Raw genomic sequence first — 22,955 nt, 5'->3', positions numbered from 1 at the left:
TACTAGACAAGCATGCCATCCGTTCCACAAAGGCATCTGGCCTTGTGCAAGTCATCATGTCATCATGCAAGCCAAACGTATGCTTTGTTTCAACTAAAAAAAAATAAAAAAATCAGATGAACACTTCCAGTCTGGAATCTGGAGAGATATATAGACCCAACACTGAACGGAATTCCAACATGAGCTTACTTAAACGTTTCTAGGAAAGGTTAAATGTTTCGTCTTTCTCCAGCTTGATCAACGCTCATGGCCCTTTTACCCGATTCCAGATTTCACACGTGCCAAAAGTGGAAGCAAAGTCTGACCGTGTACAAGCGATTTCCTGCGTGCAGTTTTAAAACGAAGAGTTAGGAGGCTGAACTCGAGCCAGTGCCGCACCCGGGTGAGGTCCATGCCGAGCTTGAGCTGCGAGAGGAGGTGCAGGATCACGCTGCGCTGCTCCTCCACTGCCCCCAGGTCGTCCTCCTGGTCAGCAAAGGCGTCTTCCACCTCGTCCTCCCAGTCCACATCCTCTTGTTCCTGACAAGAGCAAAGGGCTTTCTTAGCCTAGACCGTCCTTTCCTCTTTGACAAGGGAAATGCAACTCAACCGAATACTACTGAAAAAAAAGACCGGCAAAGACTTCCCAAATTAATGGAAACCCCTACCTAATAATATACTGGGATTTGGCAGCCACCAATAGCTAAACTGTGCTTTGCCTATTTGATTGCATGTGTCCAACCAACATGACTTTGTCCCTTTCTCACACATTCTCTCTGGCCTAGAAGACAGTGTTTTGCCCCTTTCCTGACAGTTCAAGGATGTGTGCCAACTGGCATGAGCCAGTTCCCACAATGGGACCCTTTCAAATCTACCTCCCTGATATAAAGTTGTCCATACTGTAGTTATCCTTTCCAGAGATCACCTGATGGAATTATAGAACTCATCACATTTGCATTACGTGCAGCTGATGCTGGGAGAATCAAGTTGATTTGACGAGGATAGAGCCCTCCTTTCACTCCTTACACCCAGCTGACATGAAGCTAAACTACACAGAAATATAAGTTTCATTCTACCAGAAACTTGAAAAAAGTCCCACAAGCTCACAACTGATTTATCTGATCTAACTGATCTGTAGACATGGTCCTCCTTAACATAAAAACAAATCTTGTATACATATCAAGATTAACCTTCATGAGGTTTTCAGTGTGCTCCTTCAAACATCTTTCATCTGAGGATTTTTTTCATTTTTTAATTTATAACAATTCACACCCTAAACACCGATTCATTTTTCACAACACAGGGTGCCTTTCGTCATAAAAGCCAACTGGTATCTACTTTTACTCTTACATCTAAAAAAACAAACAAGAGTGTATAAATTGTTTTTCTTTCAGGCAATATGTTCTAAAAGAATATTGTTGACATGCATAGATAATACATGTCATTTCAAACAAGAATCCTAAATTAAGCAGTAAAGATATATGAATTTTAAATCATCCAAAAATCGACAACCAGCATCACGCTTGTACTTCTAAGATACCTGGCTGCTGTGACAGAATACCTAGAAAATTCATGTTAGAATATTTGAACTTGTTAAGAACGGCTCATGTTTCAGCAGTAGCAATGAAGACTATTTTCAAGGAGAAGGTGGTGGAATACCTCAAGCAGGTAAGATCAATTACTGCTAACACAAAGCCACTCATTTATTTTTTAAGGGCTATAAACTGGTTTCCAACGATACAGCTGTTTCATTTTTATTCTACTAAACTGATGGCTCTGCAAAACTTGGTAACTCTGCTCAGTTACCATGCTGCATTTTCTGTAATACCGCAGCAATAATTTCAAAAAAGTTAAAACTCCAAAAATAATTACAAATTGGTGAATAATCCCACAATCCAACTTTAGTTTGGACTAACAGCCCAAACATAAGAACCCCTTAGTAGACTCTTACCTGCTTTAAAACCCCAACGGGCTAGAATTCAAACACCACCTTAATCCTTCAAAAGAGGGATTTTCATACCCTAAAAGGGCGTTTTCCCCTAAAATGCCAACAATACTCCATTACAGGACTTATCCTGCCAAAGGAACAGGTTTATCTTGAACCAGTACTTCTCAGCACAGAAACCACCTCTTGCTCCGAGTAACAAAAACACATTGGAGCCGCAAGCCCTACCCCAGCCAAGCTGCAGGGCTCCGTGCTCAACTGCTCCCCGCTACTCGCAGGCTTGTTCTCTGCAGAGAAGCCCTGCAGCACGTCTCCATTCTTCAGGTGCTCCGGCAGCTTGGGCTCCAGCCACTCGATGGTAGCTCCTGAAACGAACGGCGCATTCAGCTCAGACGTGCTCATGCTCCTCGAGCCCTTGGAGGCCAAGGCCGGTAGGAAAAAAAAAACATGCGAGAGACGAGGGCAGCTCACAAAAAGACATGTAGCTGCCTGACCCAAGAGGAGGAGGAGGAACCGAAAAGCAGAAAAAAAAATGAGGGCAATTCCTGCCCAACAGTAACTACTGCCACACCTGATTGGTCACAGAGTGAAACACCTTCCTTCATGCACACTGGGTTACATGAACCACAAACCCCTGTAACTAGATCCTGAAAGGCACCTAACTCTAGAACAGACCGACGTGATGAAGCAGCAGCTCATCGGGTGTTTCTTTTCGTTAACTCTTTCAGCTCTCGGGTTTTGGGGCGCAGCCTGCTCAAAACAACTGCGGTAGCGGCAGGGAAATTTTTACAGGACTCTGTAGTAAGAGGTGGCAAAGAAAGAAATGACAGCTGCAAGATAACTTTTCTCAGGAATTTAAATAAGGAGCATCTGGCCACGTGACTTAAATATGTTCCAAGCCGAGACAGTCATACGTAGTTAATATAAGCAGCAAACAGTTCTTTATAGTCATAAAGACCCGGCCTGAGGGCCACTGTTATTAATTTCAGCACAAAAGCCACAATGCACAGCTGCTGAATTAATAATAACCTTTGCCGTTACCAGCAGAGAGGTCGGAGCACCATTTGGAAAGCTGTCAGCCTGTTCTGTTAATGACTTCCAGTGTCTCTGGTTACTCAAGCTAGCCTATCAAGGTAGATAAGATTCCTCATTAATTATAAAAAAATATTCCACTCTCTACTTCACAACAGCTGTGGAGAGCTTCAGGGATGTGAAACCCCACAATCTTGTGGATCTACAGAATTAAAAGCCTCCTTATGCAACAGCTTTATGTCACCTTACCCTTAAGTTCAAAGAATAGCTCGTGGACAGATGTAATGCCCAAATAGCACAAGCACCACCTTTGCACTCGAACCCCTCAGTCTAAAAAACAAGGGAGAATTTTCAGAGCTGATTTACTCCCAAAATAGGCTGCGCTGAAAACAACTTGCCATGTTCCACCTGAGTATGGAAGACCTAGTCCTTCAGGAGGCGGTTTTGAGGACTCACCCGAAAGAGGGCCCTTCTGCTGAGCCACCTGCTGGAGCTGTAGGATGTGGAAGCAGTCGTTGAGGCAGTTCATGGTTGCCATGGAAGTGGCTTTGAGCATGAGGAGGTCCTGGTCAAGAGGAGAGAGGCCTGTAGCAGATGGCAGACCCTCGATGGTCTGGATCAGGTCTCTGTGCTTCCCTTGTGCCTGGGTCATCATCTGCAGACAGACAGGAGAGAAAGGACCGTACAAGGCTAGCCTGCAGTCTCAAATCCAGAGAACGTCTGCCTCTCTGTTTTTCACTCACTTCAAGAGAAAAACAGTCTTTAGCCTAAAACAGTTAATATACATCATGCCACTCCCATGAAGATTTTTTTAAAGAATTCATGGCCAAACTAATGTAAATTAATTTAAATTGCTTTGTTTGTTTTATGGTTAAGTTAAAAAAAATGTTACAGATGTTACATCATGTTAACACCTGCTTAGTTTCGGCAAAGACGGATCCGTTTTTGCCGAAACGGGCTGTTTTTGTCTGTATTTTAAAAAAATCATTATTCCGTAGGCCTGAAATCATATTTGAAAACTAAATCTCAAATGAATTAAATATATTTGTACAGCTGTTTTGTGAAGCATATAAAAACATTTGTCCAGAAATGAATATTTTTCATATAATTATATATAATTTCATACCATAGTATGACATGCAAAAGACACTAAAAAAATAGTGACATTTTGCAGATGGAATGAGTTTCTGTACAAATGAAACAAGAGGAGCTTCAGGTCCTAACCACTTTGTCTGGTCTAGTCAATGAAAGATTGATTACACAACAGTTCAGTGACCTGGATATGCATACAAACTCAGGGCAAGATACTGAAAATCTGGACCAGATTTACAAAATAACTTTCGGGGAAGGAACTGTAGTTTGTACATACTTCCTCTTCAAGATGACCATGTGCCATATGAATTCTGTCAGTGACCTGAGTTATGGTCAGTATATATATATACACACACAGTACGTGTGTGTAATAAGATAAGATCACTTTATTAGCCATATACCACTTCTTGCATTAGGAATTTGTCTTTTTTGCATAGCCCAACTTGCTCTCCATGAGATACACAGAAGAGGAGAGAGAAGCTCGGGGTCAGAGCGCAGGGTCAGCCATTTATACGGCGCCCCTGGAGCAGCTGGGGTTAGGGGCCTTGCTCAGGGGACCAACGGAGTAGGATTCCTCTGCCGACCGCGGGATTTGAACTGGCAACCTTCCAGCCACAGGCGCAAAGCCTTAGACACAGAGCCACCACACCGCCCTGGTGCATGCCTATAGCCTGTAACAGGCAATAGTCGGCTATAGTGTAGCAATCCAATCAAGACGAAGGAGCATTTGCTTTGAGCGTCTGGGTCAACGGAGCGAAACACAAGCAGAAATCTCGAGGGCCAGAAGTCGCACCTCCCTGACGTCCACCAGGTGGTCCGGCTGCAGGGACCTCTTGCTGGCCGATGTCGCCGAGCCCTTGTGCAGCTGCGAGATGCCGAAGAACGAGGCAGCGTTCTGACTGGGCCTCCGCTGCATCAGCGGGGACTTGCCGCTGCCCTGGGAGGCCACAGAGAAACTCCGGGACTTCAGGGGCGGATTGTTCTAAGAAAAAAAAAAACAAGGACTACTTATGGAAAGCAATTCCTGACTGACTCGGAGTTAATCCAAAACAGGGGTGATCAACCAGCTCCCCAGCGCTAGGGCTGGGGAGCCCCTATAAAGTACCTGCCAGGTGAAGCATCACATAGGAACAAAGCTAAAACGTACGGCTCCATAATTCTATTCACTGTTGCAGTTCAGAATGTTCTCATGTTTTCCATTTAGTTTTTATATTAACCACTAGGGGTCATCGGTGGATGAAAGTTTATGAGTTCAGTTCAGTTTGTCATATGCACAAGTGCAATGAAATGTTTATTTGCATGAGATAAGATAAGATCACTTTATTGGCCATATACAATTTCGTGTATTAGGAATTTGTCTTTTTTGCATACCCCCACTTGCTCTCCATGAGACACACAGAGAGGGAGAGAAGCTGGGGGTCAGAGCGCAGAGTCAGCCATTTATACATGCTCCGGTACAAAAACAAACACAGGAAAGCAGCAGCAACAAAAAGTTAGAGACTAGCAACAACAAGAGCTAGATCCAATACAATCTGCTCCTTTACTTTCTGTGATCCTTCTGCTTTTTTATGTTTCAAACAAAAATAGAATCAAACACAAAAGTAATTTTGCCACGCTACATCCATCTGAACATTTCTCTGCCGTCCAAGAATCACAACGAGTTTCAATTAGTAATGACGACAATGACCAGGGAAAGCTTTTTGACGAGTGAAGGCGAAGATGATTCATGACTCGGAGTCGGATAACACAGTATTCAAAGGGGAAAGAAGGAAGCACTATCCTAACCTTGCCCAAGGCCTCCGTGTGATGCTGAGTACAAATCTGAAGTCTGCTAACCCAGTGCTGTCTTTCTTTAGCATCTGTGGCTGCAAAGTAAATAGACAGGTCATTAAATCATTTGGAAAAGAGATCTAGATCACCAAACTGTAAGTCCCATCAACCTCGTCAGTGGCTGCAGTGCGAAGGCTTTGAAGTTTCTTTAAAAAAAAACAAGCAGAGACGGGACTTGCAGGCGCGTGTTTTTTTAAATCAGGCTTTAATGCGCAGGTTCTCTGCGGCGTCTGCGGAGACCGGGCTCCCGGGCAGCAAGCCTGGTACCTCTGAGCTTGTACTGTTCCCCGCTGATGGCGTTGACGGTGAAGGTGTGCGAGTCCTCATCGCTGGGGGAGATCACAGCCCCTGCCAGGGGCAGAGTTCCACGGGGCTTCTGGGGCCTGGACTGCTCATTCACAAAGTACTCCAGCACCCCTGCCTCATTGTTCAAGACAAAAAACCTGCAGGGGGAACAACAGATACCTGAAAGGCGGCATTTAGCATGGCGTACTGAAGATGTTCTTATCATTATTAATTATTTTTTATTTAGCTTGAGCATCATATGCTACTAAGAAGGGGCACATTTCTCTCTGATCTATTTTTTTTTTTTAGTTGTTAAAGCTTCTCACAGATTTGGCAGAATATAAATGCAAAGATACAATTTCATATTTCCTAGTTTTGGGGGGGGGGGGGGGGTGTAGAATAGGGTGGAGTAGGTTTCGGAAAGAGAGGCTAAACGAGTATGTGCCTGTCACATGTCTCACAGCACTGCCATACTGAAGAAGAATGCACTGTGGGATGGAAATCAACCTGGAGGTAAACAGGCCATTTGGCATTTGGCAAAGCTTGTAGTACTAGCAAGCTGAGGCACAATACTTGGCCCAGGCTGCCTTCCCATTTAGGGTTACGCTGACTAAAACCTTGTGTGACCCTCTGCTATTTTCATTCAGGAAGTTATGAGGCCCTTGAGTAGTAAGCATCCTAAAAATGAGTACTAGCTTTTTTTAAACATTCTTTCCAAATCCATGCCCAGTGTACTATGGAATAACCTTCTTCAGATGATGTGTTTTTTTATGTGTATGTAGTCCTACTTCCGTATTAAGAACACCACAACACAAAATGATATCACTGCTCTGCAAACAGTCCAGAGGAGACTGACTAGTAAATTTCTGAGCACCAAAAAAATGTCTTATACCGACAGGTTAAAATAAATTAATGTTTTAGTCCCTGAAGAGAGAGGACAAGCTGAAACTAAGGGAAAGTGCGTTTAAAACGGTAAAAAAAAGACCACACATTTTCACACAAAAGACAGGGAGAGTGGAACAAGCTACCTAGCCATGTCATTGAAGTCTATACCCTGGCTTGTTTCTGGAAGCAGCTGAATGAGATTCTTGGGTCAAATGATCTGTAGTTGGATCAACCAACAAAAACTTTTAAGAAATGAAACTACAAAGGCAGAATTTTGCACCACAGGCTGATGATTGGTGTTAAATGTATTCCATTTCTGTATCTGCCATTTTTGCTATAGATAGATAAACATCTTTCCAAATCTCAAGCAGCTGGTGTTTGCACAGACAGGAACCGATCACTGGTCAGTGCTATTGATCTTCAGCCTCTAATCTGCTCAGTGCATTTCACTCACCGGTACTGCCAGCCCGTGACAAGGTTGGTGTACTTCATCAGGTAGCCATCAATATTCTCCATGTGATCACTGCATCAAGAAAACAAGATTGTTCAAGATACCTCTTTTAACGTTTCTAAAACCAATGCAGACTCCAGGTGTTAGAATTACAAACAAATTAAAACTTAAAAAAAACAACTTTGGGTATGATAGTCACATATCGAGTGCTGCTTAAGAGCTAGCAGAGGAATAATCACAGCTTGAGCTTGAGAGTAATATTGCACCCCAGCTAGCGTCCTGCAATATGTGCAGTGTCTGCACTAGCTTTGCACTGATTTGTATTATGATTTTGTTCTGCCTTAATTTGACTGTATTGTTAGCCCTATAAATGGTTCATTCAGATCAGGAGGGTTATGGAACGGGCATAATGTTCCCACATTGCCTAGGTTTATCCTACAGCAAGCAAGCAAAGTGGTTTGACTGACAAATAGGTGATCATAGGCAGATGTTCAAATACACTTGTACACTGCATGGTCTTGTGTACAAAAACCCAATTTCCCAGCTCAACTGTTTATGTGAAGGTAAACCAATTTAAGCTGTGGAAATGCAATCTCTTTTGCAGGAAAGAAAACATTACGAGTAGTAAAGAATTTTTAATCTAGAAGTCAATAAATGCTCAATTTCCTGGTTCTGAATATAGTAGGCAAAGGCACCTAAGTACCATTAATGTGACCGTCATTGATTTGTGAATAAACCTGAGAGCATTTAACGCACACTGAAGCCTCTCCGTCTTTTACACCATCTCCTTCACGTTGCAGTCCAGGCTTCTATCACTGTGCTGATGGAAAAAGCTCTGTGAAAGCTCACTGCAGATCATAACTAATGCACAGAAGCCTCGCATTCACACACAAAAGGCCTCCTGTGCAACCTGGCATTTTTATTATTTGCTCCCAAAAGGAATATTGTTACTTTCCAGGTAAACGCAACATGCAGATTGCAGTGCAATATGAGTCTCCCCTCTTACATCATTCTGCTCAAACATAAGGAGTTTGAAAGCGACAAGACACCATATGTAGCTTTTTTAATGTTTTCAAGAGAGCATCCCAAGGTATTTGTTAATCCATCCATTACCAGAACGGCATTTCTTCCTGGGATAGGGGTCACGAAAACTACGTCCATCCTGGAAGCACAGACAGCAAGACAGAACTGCACCCTGGACAGGACACCTGTCACATGGAACTACATCACAGACAAAATCACAGTCCACCTCACAGGGCGCTCGGATACAGATACTTTTTAGAGACAAGAATAAACCTGGCCAGTATGTCTTTGGAAAATGGTGAAACCAGAAAATAAAACGTATACAAATGAGTGAACGTAAACTCCAAACCCAGGACCCAGAGCTGTGAGGATCTCAGCTGCAAAGTCACTGTGCCTCCTACATACATCAAGGAATTATTCACAGAAAATACAGCAGCATTTAAAAGGCCTGTGTCCTTGACAATCCTGCCTTGTGAAGAACTTTCAAGGTTGAGAAAATTACACTAACACCCTGCCATGGGACCTCTGATTGCTATCTGAGAGCTTCTGTTTGAGCTGTTGACTGAAGCAAACAGATTTCCAGCAGTCACATCGGAGAATTCTCAAGACAGTCTTCGCTTTGTCGGCTCTCTTAATTGCATTCTACAAACAGGTACGTCATCCCTGAAGGCTGCAGTCCCAGGAACCAGGAAAGCACAATAACCTTCAAGTTGTTAACGAAGACGCCAGAGCAACAGGCCTACCTCAGCAATGCACTCCCCAAGGCTAAGAGTGGCTGGGCAATTTCATCTAACTTCACACACCAAAAACAGCACTGATCCATCAGACAAAGCAGGCGACTCTACGCTGCGAGTCCCAGACTGGACAACAATTCTTCAACTATGAACACAACTGTAAAAAATCTGAAAATGGGGTGCTAAATAACTAACCTGCTGCTGTTCACGTCTCAGGGTCCTCAGTGAAGCGATTTTGAAAACCACTTGTAGAAACTACGAAGGCTTGGAGTGTTGATGTTAACACAATTTTCAGATTCTGGGCAGGATGGCAAACATTTAAAAGGGTAAACAACATTAGGATAGTTACAAATGTAGTGTATAAAACATAGGATTTTGTGTTAATATTCTAGAATGTACCAGTATGACCTTCTTACTTTCAGTTTTGGTCACTACAGTACATTTGGAGACCTAGGCCTCCCTGTCTGCTTCACTACAGGGGGAGAAGGCAGTGGAGGTTTCTAAAAAATAGGGCATGTGTGTCCTTTAAAGATCAGTGGGATTTTCAGTTGCTTTTTTAAGTTGCTGCTTGACCCATGCAAAAGCATGAGCTACAGCTCACAGAATCAGTTCAGAGCCGAGCAACTAGATGCATTCTGGGAATGTCCCTAAAGGATGCCCTACATTAACAAGTAGCTGAACCTTTTTAGTCTTTTTAGGACTTCTTCAGAATCAACAGTGAACACAAACCAGAGGACACTTCTGAAAACAGCAGGCAGGCGGGTTTAAGACCGAGAACAGGCCTGGGGATCTGCGGAGCGAGGTACCCAGCCGTGTTGTCGAAGCCAACACCCCGAGCGAGGTCTTCAGATCACTTATCTGTCAGCAACCAAACAGGCTTGGTGGGCTGAACAGCCTCCTCTTTTTACACACATTTAGTATGTTTGTACTGAACTGAAAAGGCAACTTTAATCAACACTAGTCAGAGAATAATTAGATAAAAATATGAATGTAACACACCCATTGTTTTAGATAACACTTCACAACTGGCACAAAGAGTATTGCTTTTTAGAATGCATCAACAATAATAAAAAAATATTTCCACCTAGTCCTTCATACATGTTATTGGTATTTAATTTAGCATTTAACATTAACTGTATAATGAACTTATAGGGGATGGCCCTACATATAAATAATGTTTTGGGTTGAGATATACTGCTGTTTCTACTGAACCTTGAAAGGAAAACCTCTGAAACACATTCCCCAGACACAATAAGAGAATCTAAAAATCAAGTAAAATCACAGTACGAAAGCAATACGTAAAGAGCTTCCTAGACTCCCATTAACCTCCTTACTGTAAACAGGAGGATGCTTATAAAAATCTTGCTGACACTACAAGGTCTGTTCACATGCTCCACCAGACAATCACAGCCTCTGAATGACATTATCTTTCTCCAGCGTGCTTCAATCTTTAGTTTTAAATATTTAAGAATTCTCCCAGAGACTACTTGTCATTCTAGCTAACGAGTTTCTGACAGGGATTCATAATACTACTGTGTCAAATGAGCTTCATTTTAAACAAATGTGTTGAGCAGAGTCAAAGGGTAACTAACCTGTAACAACATAATATTTCCAGGGAAAACATTGTCCGATTTAACAAACTTCCATTAGAAAGATCTAGAAACTGATGGTTAAACGCAGTGAAAAGCAACGTCAGCCCATTGTTCCTAATTCAGCTCTTCTGACTCATGATTGGAGATTAAATTTCATCTGCGACAGGCCTGAAAAATAAGCAGATGCCTTCTGAAGCTTATTTTAAGGGCTTGGTGTCTAGACACTGCATCTTTGGGAAATAAAATGTTTCACTTAAGGTTGCCGGATCCTGGAGTGCTAGCACAGTTCAGCATTAGTACATAAAAGATGGGTTTCCTCAACAGTAAAAAAAAAACGAAGGCTTGTTCTGGCTTTCATTTCTAATTGCTGCCTTGTTACTCTCACAGTACCGCAGGCTATATCTGGTGCAAACAAGCTCAGGCAGAAGGTGTTTTGTCTCTTGCAGACAGAACACCTCACACGACAGCTCCATGATCTTCCATAGCAGAACCAGACCCTGGGTACCTCCTGAATTCCTGCCCGCAAAATGCTAAGCTGTCCTAAACAAATACAAACAGATAATAATACATTTGAAAAAGCAAACACAAATGATAATTGTTCAATTGGTTCAATAATGTTCATCACTTCTCTGCACTAACAACAAAGGGGGGAAACATTCCCTTGTCAATTCTGGACTCTATCATTCGAGGCCCATTAAAGCAGATACCACTGCACACCTCGGGCATGAGCACCCCATCGCGTATTTCTCTTTTATTCTAGAAACAACACTGTAAAGTCACAATAATGAGCCGAATGAAATATTTCAAACCAAAGCAGAAAAAAAAGACAGATTACATCTGTTTTTTCTGTACGGTCTCGTGAAGGTAATATGAAAAAACTAATCGGTTTCGGGTTGTAAAATCCGCAGTGTTGCAGCAGGTCAGCTTCGAGTAGCACAGTCTGTCCTGGCATGAGAGAAGCGCGTAACGTCCCAGCTTGTCTGAGGGTTTTGCTTTTACCTTCAGGCTGGCTTGACAACTTCAAGTAGGAAACACGAACAGCAACATCAGACACAAACTTGTTTTAAGCTTCACAAAGATTGACTGTCAAGCACAGGGGTCTCAAGCTCAATTCTCAGCCTGGGCAGTTTTCTTAGATAGAGGATTTTGTAAGGTCCTATGCAGCTGATTACTTCATACATTCACTTCATTAAAAGGTCTAGTTACTTACAAGACACCCTGCTTACAAATATTACAATTATAAAGTCAACGAAATCTCTAGATCAATTATGTAACAGACTTCAGGTCTTCTAAAAACAGAATACACAATATTACACCCCCCAGAAACTACTTTTGTTGAAAATAAAAATTACAGAATGATCTAGCTGGAGTACATTATTTCTAACTTCAGCACACTGATGTTTATACAGTCTTCCAACTTTCTACTTAAGAATCAGCACTCTTATTTCTACAAATACAAACCTCCTAACAGCTTACTAGATTATAATGACTAACGAGTTGGACTAATATATCACCAACTGCCACTGAGCTTTCCTTCCACTTCATTCCTTCTGGTGACATTTCAGCGCACATGCCCAAAAGACAGCAGGTCTAAAGCTCTTTATTAATGCTGAGACCATCTCGTTCAGGTTTTTCAGGGTTGAAAGTAAAACTGAAATCAATTAGCCTGAGATCAGAGTGGCACAGAGGTCAGCATTGCTGCCTCACAGCGCTGGGGCCCTGGATTCAAGTCCTGGGATCCTATCTGCGTGGAGTTTGCATGTTCTCCCCAGGTTTGCATGGGTCTCCTCCCAAAGTCCAAAGACATGCTGATGGGTTAGCTGGCTTCTGGGAAACATGGCCCTGGTGTGAACGTGTGCGTGTCTCTGTTTGTGTCACTGTGTCTGCCCGCAATAAACGTGTGTCCTGCCTGGCGTCCCTTGCTTGCTGGGATAGGCTCTGGTTCCTCCGTGACCCCGATTCGGATAAAGCCGTTAGAAAATGGATAGGTTGATGGATGGATAGACTGTGAGTAAGAACTTGGCTGGAGCAAAACAGGACAAACCTTAGGACCAGAGCTGGAAGCTACTGATCTCACAGATGAGGTAAGGGCAAGCCAAACGCCAAGATCAAATAGATTCACAATAGTGCAACAGGGAGTAAAAACATCCTTGCAACTCTGGCAACGCAATTAAGACTCAAGAGTTAATCAAGTGGCAGTAGGATTCGAAACTTAATTTGGGGAATATGCCATCTGAAATATACTGCTAGGCTGGTAAAAAAAAAATCAATAAACGTGTACGTTTTCTTCACCGCAGCACTCAAGCCTACATTAAGGACTGAAACTAACAACAGATCAAATGGCACAAAAATCAAGTTCCCAAAACAAGCTCGCTGGCAAGGTTTAAAAACACTACGCACTTCTATTTCTTGCATTTATAAACAACTGTCAAGGGAATACGTTTTAAGGTGGTGATTTTATCGTTGATCGTGATTTTAGAGAGCTGGTGAGGATTCAGGTCTCAATGAGCGGTCACAGCCCCTGTGTTGAGTCACTTGGTATCTCTCGGGCATCGACTAGACCAGCTTATCGGCTTCCTTTGAAGTCGTGTGGTGTTTTTGTTTTGTCGTGGGAAAATCCCCGTCTGAGAGAAACGTTTTTCAACGCAGTTGAAGTAACAACAAGCGGCGTTTTAACACCGTGGCCAAGCATCGGTGACGTTTCAGAGAAGCTTGCGTGTTTTGTTTAAGCCAGTCCCTTGCATTCCCGCACCCAGGCTGTGAGCACCGAGTTCAAGATTTGAAAAATAATACATTTCACATTAAACATATTACCTGTACTGCCAGCCCTTTGAGGTTCCCCTCCCCGAGGCTGGAGTCTTATTCTGGTTATAGAGCTCCAGCTTTCCTTCACTCTCCGATATTCGCATCGCTGTTACTTCCCCTTGCATGATCCCCGGCTGTATTCCCGGACCCACGCAGCGTGGAAAGGTGGAGGTCCCGCAGAGTTCAACACCTTAACCCCGCGGTACAGCAGGGTCCACTCTGCTACTGTCCGGCGGGGCCCTGTACTTCCAGAGGCCTCACACAAGTCACAGAGGGGAAAGCGACGCGAGGAAACTAGCAGAAACCATCCAGACCTGCTGGACTGTGGCCGCCGACCCCAATCTGTTTCATCATTTCACGATTTTACAACCGATTTAAATGATTTCCAGTCCCCAGCTTTCTCCACAGCAGACAGGACCCAGCTCCGTCCCTGAAAATCTCAAAATGATTCACTGAGTCATGTGACACAGCATGGGGGGGTGGAGGAAGGGGGGGTCAGGTTCACACAATCACTTCCGAGGTCAACCGACAGCTGGAATCCATTTTTATGAGGGGCAGTTTGCCCTAGGAGTGTTGTTGTGAAATGGGTCCCAAATCAATAGGATATAACTCTCTTACCGCGGTTCATTACAAGGTATGAAGGCAAAGCAAACACGTAGCCTTCTAAAGGAACCACAGGAGGTTAATTTAACTCTGAAAATTAGAAAAAAATACATTTCGTCTGTGGAGCCTTCTTCAGGTGCGAGGCTCACACCTGAATTTGTACCTAAGCAACCTCCCCCCCATCTCGAAATATAGACACATAGCCGAAATATGTGTACAGCAGTTTGTACGCTGTCATGGTGAAGTATTTGTTTTTCTCGGCAAAATAATGAAGTGACACCTAAGCCATTTCTGTTATGTTTTGCAAGGTGAAATTCGGGCAAAAGAGAACACGTTCTGCATTTAATGATCTACGACTATGTTTATCCTTTTGGTGTGATGCTAAAGGATAAAATCGATCAAAAACTTGAAATAAGTCAGCCAGGCGGGGACATGTTAATACTGACCTCAGCACTCCGCGCAAGTCTTGCACGCCTGAGTAATATTTGAAGGAGAGTTATGGGTGTGGAGACAGTGGGCGGGCTGACCGTTGAAAAGGTAATAACAACAGGAGGAGTTTAGCTGTTTATGTAGACTGTATAATACATGGTATGCAAAATGGTAGTAAAGGAGAAGAAAAAACTCTAGGGGTTCCTGTATCCAATAACAGGAGCGACACACCTAACAGAGTGAACGGCATTCTTAAGGCGTGTTCAAGAAGTGAATAGTAAACTTCACTTTAAAATTTACAGATAGCAACTGAAGGTCCCAGACAGACGCAGAAAGTTATAAAGCTGAGGTGAAAAATGCCAGGAAAAAAAGTATGCATCGTTGGATCTGGTAATTGGTAAGAAATTTTAAGCGTATTCTCCCACACTCTCGTTTCTCGCACACAACCGGTTCGTTGTACTGTGTGTATACGCGGTTTATGTGTGTAGGAAGCAACATTAACACGTCTTCGGTGTCTCCAAGACAAAAGTTCAGAAAAATGAAGATTTGGATTTTGACTAAATGACAGTGTGCGTTACATATTTAGCAGCGTGTTTCTTTATATATATGTTTTCATTTATATATATTCTTTCTATATATGTTTTTTTGTGCGTGTGATCACGCCGGTTATATGATTTCGGTCTTCTTGTGAGGCGGAGGCTCGTCAGTATAGAGAATGTGCAAGAAGGTAGTGCAAAATAAAGGCAGTTTCTCACTTAACTATTAGTGTCAATGTGACTGTAACTCCAAATCATGTGTTAGTGCGTGGTATGTGCGTGTAAAGGATACACTAGCTACCACTGACAAAATATGCATAAATTAAGTTTTTACTTTTACTTGGAAGCCGGGTTGGTTGAACTGTGCACGCGTTTTGTGTTGTTAAATACAGACCCTATGATTATTTTCGTCATCTTCGTTCAAAGAAATCCGTGACCTTTGCTTAGTAAATATTTTTAAAACGTCATTTTGCATAATTTTATGATTTAGCATTAAATTGCAAGGACAGACATTTGTCTACATAAATGTCCAAGACACACCTGTTTGAATTATCAGCTTTCAGGTTTGTTACATTTTTAAAAATTATTGCAGCTTTAGACTCAAGTCTGACGTAAGTCTTTTTCTCAGTTCAGCTGTTGTAAGAACACGCAGGTGTTAGTAATAATGTTTTCTTTTATCTTTATCAAGGGGGTCAGCTATTGCTAAAATCATTGGCCGGAATGTAACCAGGTCAAACAGATTTGATCCCATTGTGAAAATGTGGGTTTTTGAAGAAGTGGTGAATGGGAAAAAGCTCAGCGAGATCATCAACACGGAACATGAAAATGTGAAATATCTTCAAGGACACAAGCTTCCAAAAAATGTGGTAAATGAAAAGTATGATGTCTGAGAAATGTGCGTACATTAGGGTCTGCATGTGCAGCTGACACGGACCCGTTGTGGTCTGATGTACAGTATCAGCAGTTTTACTTCTCCTCAGCTCATTCTGCACTGTTGTGTAACAAGCCAAGCACAATATCGTAATGTGACTGAAAAAAATAACTTAGTTCATGACGCCTTTAAAAATGGTTTAAAGGCGTACTGCATACAAACTGCATTAGGCTACTTAATAAAGATGATTTGGTAATATGATGAGTAATATGAATGGAGCTGGCGTAGGACTCAGCAAAAGGGGTTGAACAACAAATTTAATAGCCAGAACCGGGGTAGACACACAGGAACCGGGGGTTTACAGCACGACACCTACTTTACAGACATGGAAAGGAAGAGGCCCCCGTCCCCTATACAGTCGCGTAGTCCCGCCCCTCAGGCGCTGTTTTCAGCTCGCAGTGCGTGGCGCTATCCTTTCAATATAGGAGGTTTTAAAAGACTGTAGATCTGTAGACTGTAAAAGTTTGATTTAAATCAAGGGCTATTAGGATAAAATTGAATAAAAAAACTACTCCGGCCTTGTTTAAAGCACAGCGTACAATTTTGGTCACGATGTTGTAGAAAATATATTGTTGTTTTAGATATTGTCTTAAGAGCAACCAGACTCATTGTTATAAGGGAATGTCCTACATTGACAAACTGCAAGAATTGTACTTTTTTTTGTCTTGAACTGAGAAGATTACGAGGATGCCAGAGTGACCTCCTGTCATTTTTATACTTTCTTATGCTTTTAAGACTTGAAACAATTGTATTCTTATAGTGTGTCATTTTACAATTTGCATAAACAGGTCTCACTAGCACATACTAGGGTAGGATTTTATCTTCTGTGCCACTCCGGTTTAACTCAGCTACAGTTAAGTATTTCCTATGTAGTACATTGTTTTATTCAGGATTCCCTTTATGTTCAGCTATAAAGGTGAGTGATCATAAGTATTAATGGCGAGTTGTTATCTGTGTTTTCCTTATGAACCTGCTGTAACTTAATCTTGACAGAAACAAGTCAGTACTGGCTTTTATGTGGTAGTCCTTAGGCAAACCTGTCATCGAATTATAATTCAGAAAGAACTACAAAATAGCCAAGTAGTAATGAATGTAAAAATGCATAATTGCAATGCTGAAATGCACTCGAAAGTGCAGTGCTTCAAACAAATTGACCCGTGGCAAGGCTTGACAGAGCGCGTGTTCACAGACCATTGTATTACGTTAGATAATGTGGCTTTTTGCCTACTTGATTCTGTGCCAGATTGATTCTTGTGGCCACCAAAGCTTTAATGACCGATTGCTATAAATGGATGATTTTATCTGGGGCAAGGGTTATACTTGGCTATTACTTAGGCTATTTTTTACAGTCAAGTATTTGGGGAAAAAAAGGATATAGCACTAAACTCCATACGCCAGTACATCAATCTGATCTTTTCCTTTATCTGTTTTTTTTTTTTCAGGTTGCAGTTCCAGATGTGATTGAGGCAGTAGCTGGTGCCGACATTTTGGTCTATGTTGTTCCCCATCAGTTCATCGGGAAACTGTGCGACCAGACGAAGGCTCAGATTAAACCGGGAGCCATTGGAATATCTCTTATCAAAGTTAGTAAAACTTATCTACCATGCTACAGATCTTTGCAAGACAGAAATACGGATGTGTAGCAATGGGATAATGAAGAAACGAGTTTTCTCCTGGTGCTTTGGTTTCCTCCCAGCTTCCAAAGGCTGTTGGTTAGGTTAATTGGTGTCTATGAATTGTCCCTGAGTGCATGTGTGAGCCCTGCAATGGGCTTCTGTCCCCTCCACACTGGAGTCCTGCCCTGCACCCTGTGTGTTCTGGACAGGTTTTTTGGGAACATGAGAAAGGGCACAAACAATAGGAGCTCCTCTATTCTGTTTGGTAGTAAGTAGCTAATAGGATCTCATCCAGCTGTTTTGAAGGAAACCAGGGTATTATTATTATTGCTTACACTTATATAGCGCTTTTCTGGACACTCCACTCAAAGCACTTTACAGGTAATGGGGATTAATACAGGTATTAGCTTCTACAACAGGTCTGGGTAGATTGTTTCTTGTTTCTATAGTCCTACAACCAATTGGGTAAGGACGTGCCCCCTGTTCTTAGTTTTAATCACACTTTGTGTAGAAAATTTTAAAAAAAAATCTGAAAATGAAATCTTATTGTTTGCTGTGGGATCCGTATGTGAGATGGGGGGGACTTGACGATCTGAACTCTGTTAATTGACACCTTTCCTGTCATGTTGCTCTTGCAGGGCATTGACGAGGGCCCAGAGGGCCTGAAGCTGATATCTGACATAATCAGAGAGAAGATGGAAATAGAAGTAAGCGTGTTGATGGGGGCCAACATCGCAAATGAAGTGGCTGATGAGAAGTTCTGCGAAACAACCATAGGTGACTCTTTTTGGAAAGGCACTTTTTGAACAGATCCAGAAAGGGTCCGCCTGCAGGACTGAATTCCTCTCTGGAACGTCAGGGTTGTTTATACTTGAATCAGCTCCTCGTCTGTTGCCCATCACTGTTCCAATGAGGCAGTTCGTGCTGGTTACGGTTTTCAGAATCTGAGAAGGCAGGATCTCATTTTCAGTGCTCACCGCTTGTGCAGCATAAAAAAACCTGAAGCTAGAGCAACAGATTGTCCTCTGTGATTACCAGAAAATAGGCAGATGCTGAGAAATGATTATGCATTTTTTATCAGAACGGTTACCGCATGCTCATAGATAAGAACAATTAAGCAGATTTAGTGCCACATAATTTGCTGTAAAGGCAAAAATAGTAGAATATTCTTTAATAATCTTTTTGCACTTCTTTAGCAAGAAATGATCGATGATCAAATGTTGAGAACAAATTGACAACAAATAATTCAGATGTTTTGAATGAAGAAAAAATGAGAGACCTGAACATACTGCCAACATAAAAAAATCTCCCAATGCAGAATTTTACCACTGTTTCGAGCAACTGCTCTACTATTACATCATTATCTCCTAGACAGCTGTTTTCAAGCACATTGTGTTCCTTCTTGGGCTGCACATCTGCTTTTATAGTATGTGTCTTTTCACATTTTAATTATGAAGTATGAGTTTTTTTCCTCATAAACTTTGTGCCTCTTTATAACAGCAGGCTGGGTTTGTGCTGTCCATTTGCAGTTATTTTAGTACAAATACTCAGCACTTTCATTTTCCTTCACTGCAGGCTGCAAAAATGAGCAACATGGTCAGGTTTTCAAAGACCTCCTGCAGACCCCAAACTTCCGAATCACAGTGGTCAAAGAGAGTGACACTGTGGAGCTCTGTGGAGCTCTGAAGGTAAGAACTGGCATGTTTAAGAGACATGGCTAACCTCCTCTGATGTATTACGTATACATTAAGGAAAGACACAGCTGGGCTCATCACGAAGAGAACATTTCACAATTAATATTTTACACTAGAGAGCCATTGCTTGCTCTAAATTCTAATTCTATTGCTGTGCAAAAGTCTAAGCTTAGTCATAAGAAGTAAGATTAAATGTACTGCATCCCACACAGCCCAAACATTTTTTTCTTTCTATTCATGCTTTTCAGCATGAGATTAACCTCTAATCTTGTTTCCTGCTTGCATGATAGCACAGGTCCCCACTTGAACCGTTACAGTATCTGTACATTTTATGTATCAAACATTTTCTCAAAGCCTACTGTATGTTACCATCCACTATTTTCATGATTTTTGAACACTGTTTTTTGGTTACCAGTACTGCTTAGTTTGAGATCACATTGATCAGATCTTCAATTGCATCATCACAAGCACTCAAAACAAATAATACGTGAGCAGCCAGTGTGAAGGGTTGCAGTAGCTAATCTTCATTCTTTCTGATTATATTATCTCATTGTCTAGTGACCTCGTAACTATCAGGCCTAACAGCCACGGTGAAATGGTTAAAATTTCACTAGAAGCTCATTTCTGCATATACAGTAGAAGGGGAATATATTATGTAGACCAATACAAAACTACACTACACTATGCACTGTTTATACATCAGTGCATGTATAGATTCACATTTAAGTTGTCAAGTGTAACAGTGCATGAAAAGATGTAATTCATACTGCATCTATCACAGGACTGTTTATTGCTGTGCACAATATGGTTCACAGAATGGATTCAAATAAAGGTATATCTTGAGTGAGGTTCTGTTAATTCCTAAGCACTCGGTCTTGTGTGTCTTGTACCTCGAATGGCCGTCAGAACATTGTGGCTGTGGGGGCTGGCTTCTGTGACGGGCTGGGCTTCGGGGACAACACGAAGGCAGCCGTGATCCGCCTGGGCCTGATGGAGATGGTGGCCTTCGCCAAGCTGTTCTGCAAGGGGGCCGTGACCTCCGCCACCTTCCTGGAGAGCTGCGGCGTGGCGGACCTGATCACCACCTGCTACGGGGGACGGAACAGGAAGGTGGCGGAAGCCTTCGTCAAGTCCTCCAAGGTCAGCGCCGGCAGAGGGCGCTCACGCCCAGGTTTCGTGTTGCTTCCCCACGTTCACAGTCTGTCCTGACGCACCTTTTGGTGTTCGATGGTGGACACGAGGTTCGAATTGCAGTGGATGGGGAGCTTCTAAGATGCAAGGAAGAAGTTTCGTGAGATGTGCCCCGTGACAGTCAGGGCTCTTTCAGGTGACATCTTGGGCCGCATGTCTCAGCAGCGTGCTCGTGAGCACAATGAGGAACAATGACTCACTGGTGAATCACCACGGGTCTTTATTCCACCTCCCAATCTGAAGATGTGCTACATGGAGGAAAAGCTTGAGATCTGCAAATAAAAGTTACCCTTCTTTGCTTGAAGAGGTGGTGATTTCATTTAAATAACATTGATTTTTTTTTTTTAACACCCAGTCTATTGAAGAGCTGGAGAGAGAAATGCTGAATGGGCAGAAACTCCAGGGCCCTCAGACTTCGGCCGAGGTGTACAAGATCCTCAAACAAAGGGACATGGTTGAGAAGTAAGTACTGTGGCCTGGGGTTTTCCTTTAGTCTTGGGTCATGCTGGTCATACTATAGCTTCACACTTTAAATGTCTACTTTTCTTCATTTTAAAAGAAAAATGAGGGCAACCAAATTTGTGGGCCAGGTACTCTGGAATAATAATTTATGTTCTTCTACACCATACATATCTGAGCCATGTCACACACTTTGCGCAATATATATATACGCATTATTTTTGTGTTCAAAGTTCAGCCTCATCAAGGGTGTAACCAGTGATTAATCTACATGGTAGTTTGGTGTTGAGAAGTGGGCTGAAGTGTTGTGCAAGATCTTGAAAAAGTGTTAAGGTCATTTCTTGTTTTACACAGGTTGGACTGCCTCTGCTACTGGACCCACTTAAAAACTGGGGCCATGTATGAGGCCTGAATGTTCTTTATGCCAGTTTAAGTTGAATTAAGCCCGTTTCTATTTAGCTGATATCATGGGATTTCCCACTTATTGCACTTCAGCGCAAGGTGCTAGCCGTCAAGTGTAACAGCCAACTGTCTATCTAAATATATTGGCCCTCTTCTGCTCCAGAGAGGGCTTTTTAAATCTTTTAACAGCTGAATGGAATTAAATTTCCATGGAGTTTCTCTGTGATAGGACTCTCTGTGATATTCTATGACTATGATTAATATAATAAAAAAGCTATGAAACACCATGTCACCTTTCCATAATCATGGACAACTCAGGTGTTGGATGCGTGTTCATGGTGAGAGGTCTACTGAGTGCTGTGGAATTGGATAGAATTTAAGTTGGGGTGCATAGACACCCACGGAGCCATAATCTTGTTTTTAGTATCTTGGACATTTTTAAATTTGAAAGAATTTGTACAATGGCTGTGAAATTGGGCGACACAGTAAGGAAGGTGAAGGTTTAAAATTAGAATGAGTGAAATCCCCTTAACATTTTGCTTTTGCTGTTTTAATCCAGGTTTCCACTGTTTACGGCTGTCTATCAGATTTGCTTTGAGGGCCGACCTGTGAAGGACTTCATCTCATGCTTACAAAACCACCCCGAGCACATGTGACGTGGGAGCTCCAGTGCACCTCAGTGAACCTCAATCTTTCCTTTAAGCAACGTTTTTACTAGTGGCTGATATAAAACGCACAATAACTAGAAATCTTATATTCAAGGTGATTTTAAAATCTGTTTCAACACTAAAATAATGTTTCTTAAGTCATACTGTACCATGCATGAGAGGTAATTATTATACATTGTTCTCAGATTCTGGCGATTCTTAATCTAATTGTTATTAGATTCATATATATTACAAGAAAATAGTTCTTTAAACAGGAAAGGAAATGAATGTTGCTTGAATAATTTTATATTCAAATACTTTATTTTTTAACACAGCAATTTTTGAAGAATGGATGCCAGGATTACATTTAAACAAATTTGCACATTTCATGATAAGAGGTGTGATTTCTAGAACATGTTCAGGATTCTGAATATTCTTGTGTTTCTCTGAATATTCTTGTATTGCTCTCATGTTGGATATTAATGAATTACAAGTGGTTCTCTTGCTTATTTGACTCTTTATATTGCAAGGTAATTATGCTGATTTAGGTTAGAGTTTCCTAAAAATAAATAAAAAAATATATTTCTGCATTTGAAACCGTTGAAATGACACTGGATGTTGCTTAAATGTCCAAGATTCTTCTTATTTGACATTCCTGTCTTACTGCCTTATGGTTGACATTAATTTACTCAGAAATTGCACACGGAAAGAGTCATGGGGTAGCAATACTATAACATTTTGTGATTATACTGTATGTATGATATAACAGAAATAAAGGAGTCAGTCTTCTTAAA

General features: G+C 41.9%; 2 protein-coding genes across 4 annotated transcripts in view; one reads left to right on the top strand and one right to left on the bottom strand.

Moving 5' to 3' along the window:
- The window catches only part of osbpl11 (oxysterol binding protein-like 11), a 22,343-nt gene extending 7,585 nt beyond the window's left edge, over positions 1-14,758 (bottom strand). Inside the window, exons 1-8 of one of the 2 annotated variants that reach the window (XM_088606044.1) lie at positions 14,703-14,758; positions 7,503-7,571; positions 6,146-6,321; positions 5,834-5,913; positions 4,842-5,030; positions 3,413-3,611; positions 2,153-2,289; positions 379-519 (exon numbers count right to left, since the gene is read on the bottom strand). In XM_088606044.1, the coding sequence (XP_088462170.1) occupies positions 379-519; positions 2,153-2,289; positions 3,413-3,611; positions 4,842-5,030; positions 5,834-5,913; positions 6,146-6,321; positions 7,503-7,564 (984 nt within the window). In that variant the 5' untranslated portion in view covers positions 7,565-7,571; positions 14,703-14,758. Of the gene's footprint in view, positions 1-378; positions 520-2,152; positions 2,290-3,412; positions 3,612-4,841; positions 5,031-5,833; positions 5,914-6,145; positions 6,322-7,502; positions 7,572-13,662; positions 14,120-14,702 lie in introns of those variants that run through there. The other variant, XM_088606043.1, reaches the window with a different exon arrangement.
- On the top strand, positions 14,269-22,955 carry LOC148649417 (glycerol-3-phosphate dehydrogenase [NAD(+)], cytoplasmic-like). Of its 2 annotated transcripts, XM_088606053.1 has the most exons (9): positions 14,269-14,287; positions 14,988-15,082; positions 15,910-16,087; positions 17,595-17,735; positions 18,407-18,545; positions 19,344-19,456; positions 20,369-20,602; positions 21,009-21,115; positions 22,074-22,955. In XM_088606053.1, the coding sequence occupies exons 2-9, from the start codon at positions 15,042-15,044 to the stop codon at positions 22,168-22,170; spliced, it is 1,050 nt and encodes a 349-aa protein (XP_088462179.1). In that variant the 5' UTR covers positions 14,269-14,287; positions 14,988-15,041; the 3' UTR covers positions 22,171-22,955. The 2 variants fall into 2 exon arrangements, with proteins under 2 accessions (XP_088462179.1, XP_088462178.1); XM_088606052.1 differs by lacking the exon at positions 14,269-14,287 and having other exon boundaries at positions 14,829-15,082.

This window comes from Lepisosteus platostomus, chromosome 14, assembly GCF_059453375.1.
Source record: "Lepisosteus platostomus isolate fLepPlt1 chromosome 14, fLepPlt1.hap1, whole genome shotgun sequence".
NCBI lineage: Eukaryota > Metazoa > Chordata > Actinopteri > Semionotiformes > Lepisosteidae > Lepisosteus > Lepisosteus platostomus.
This window is presented reverse-complemented; position numbering and strand designations above follow the sequence as displayed.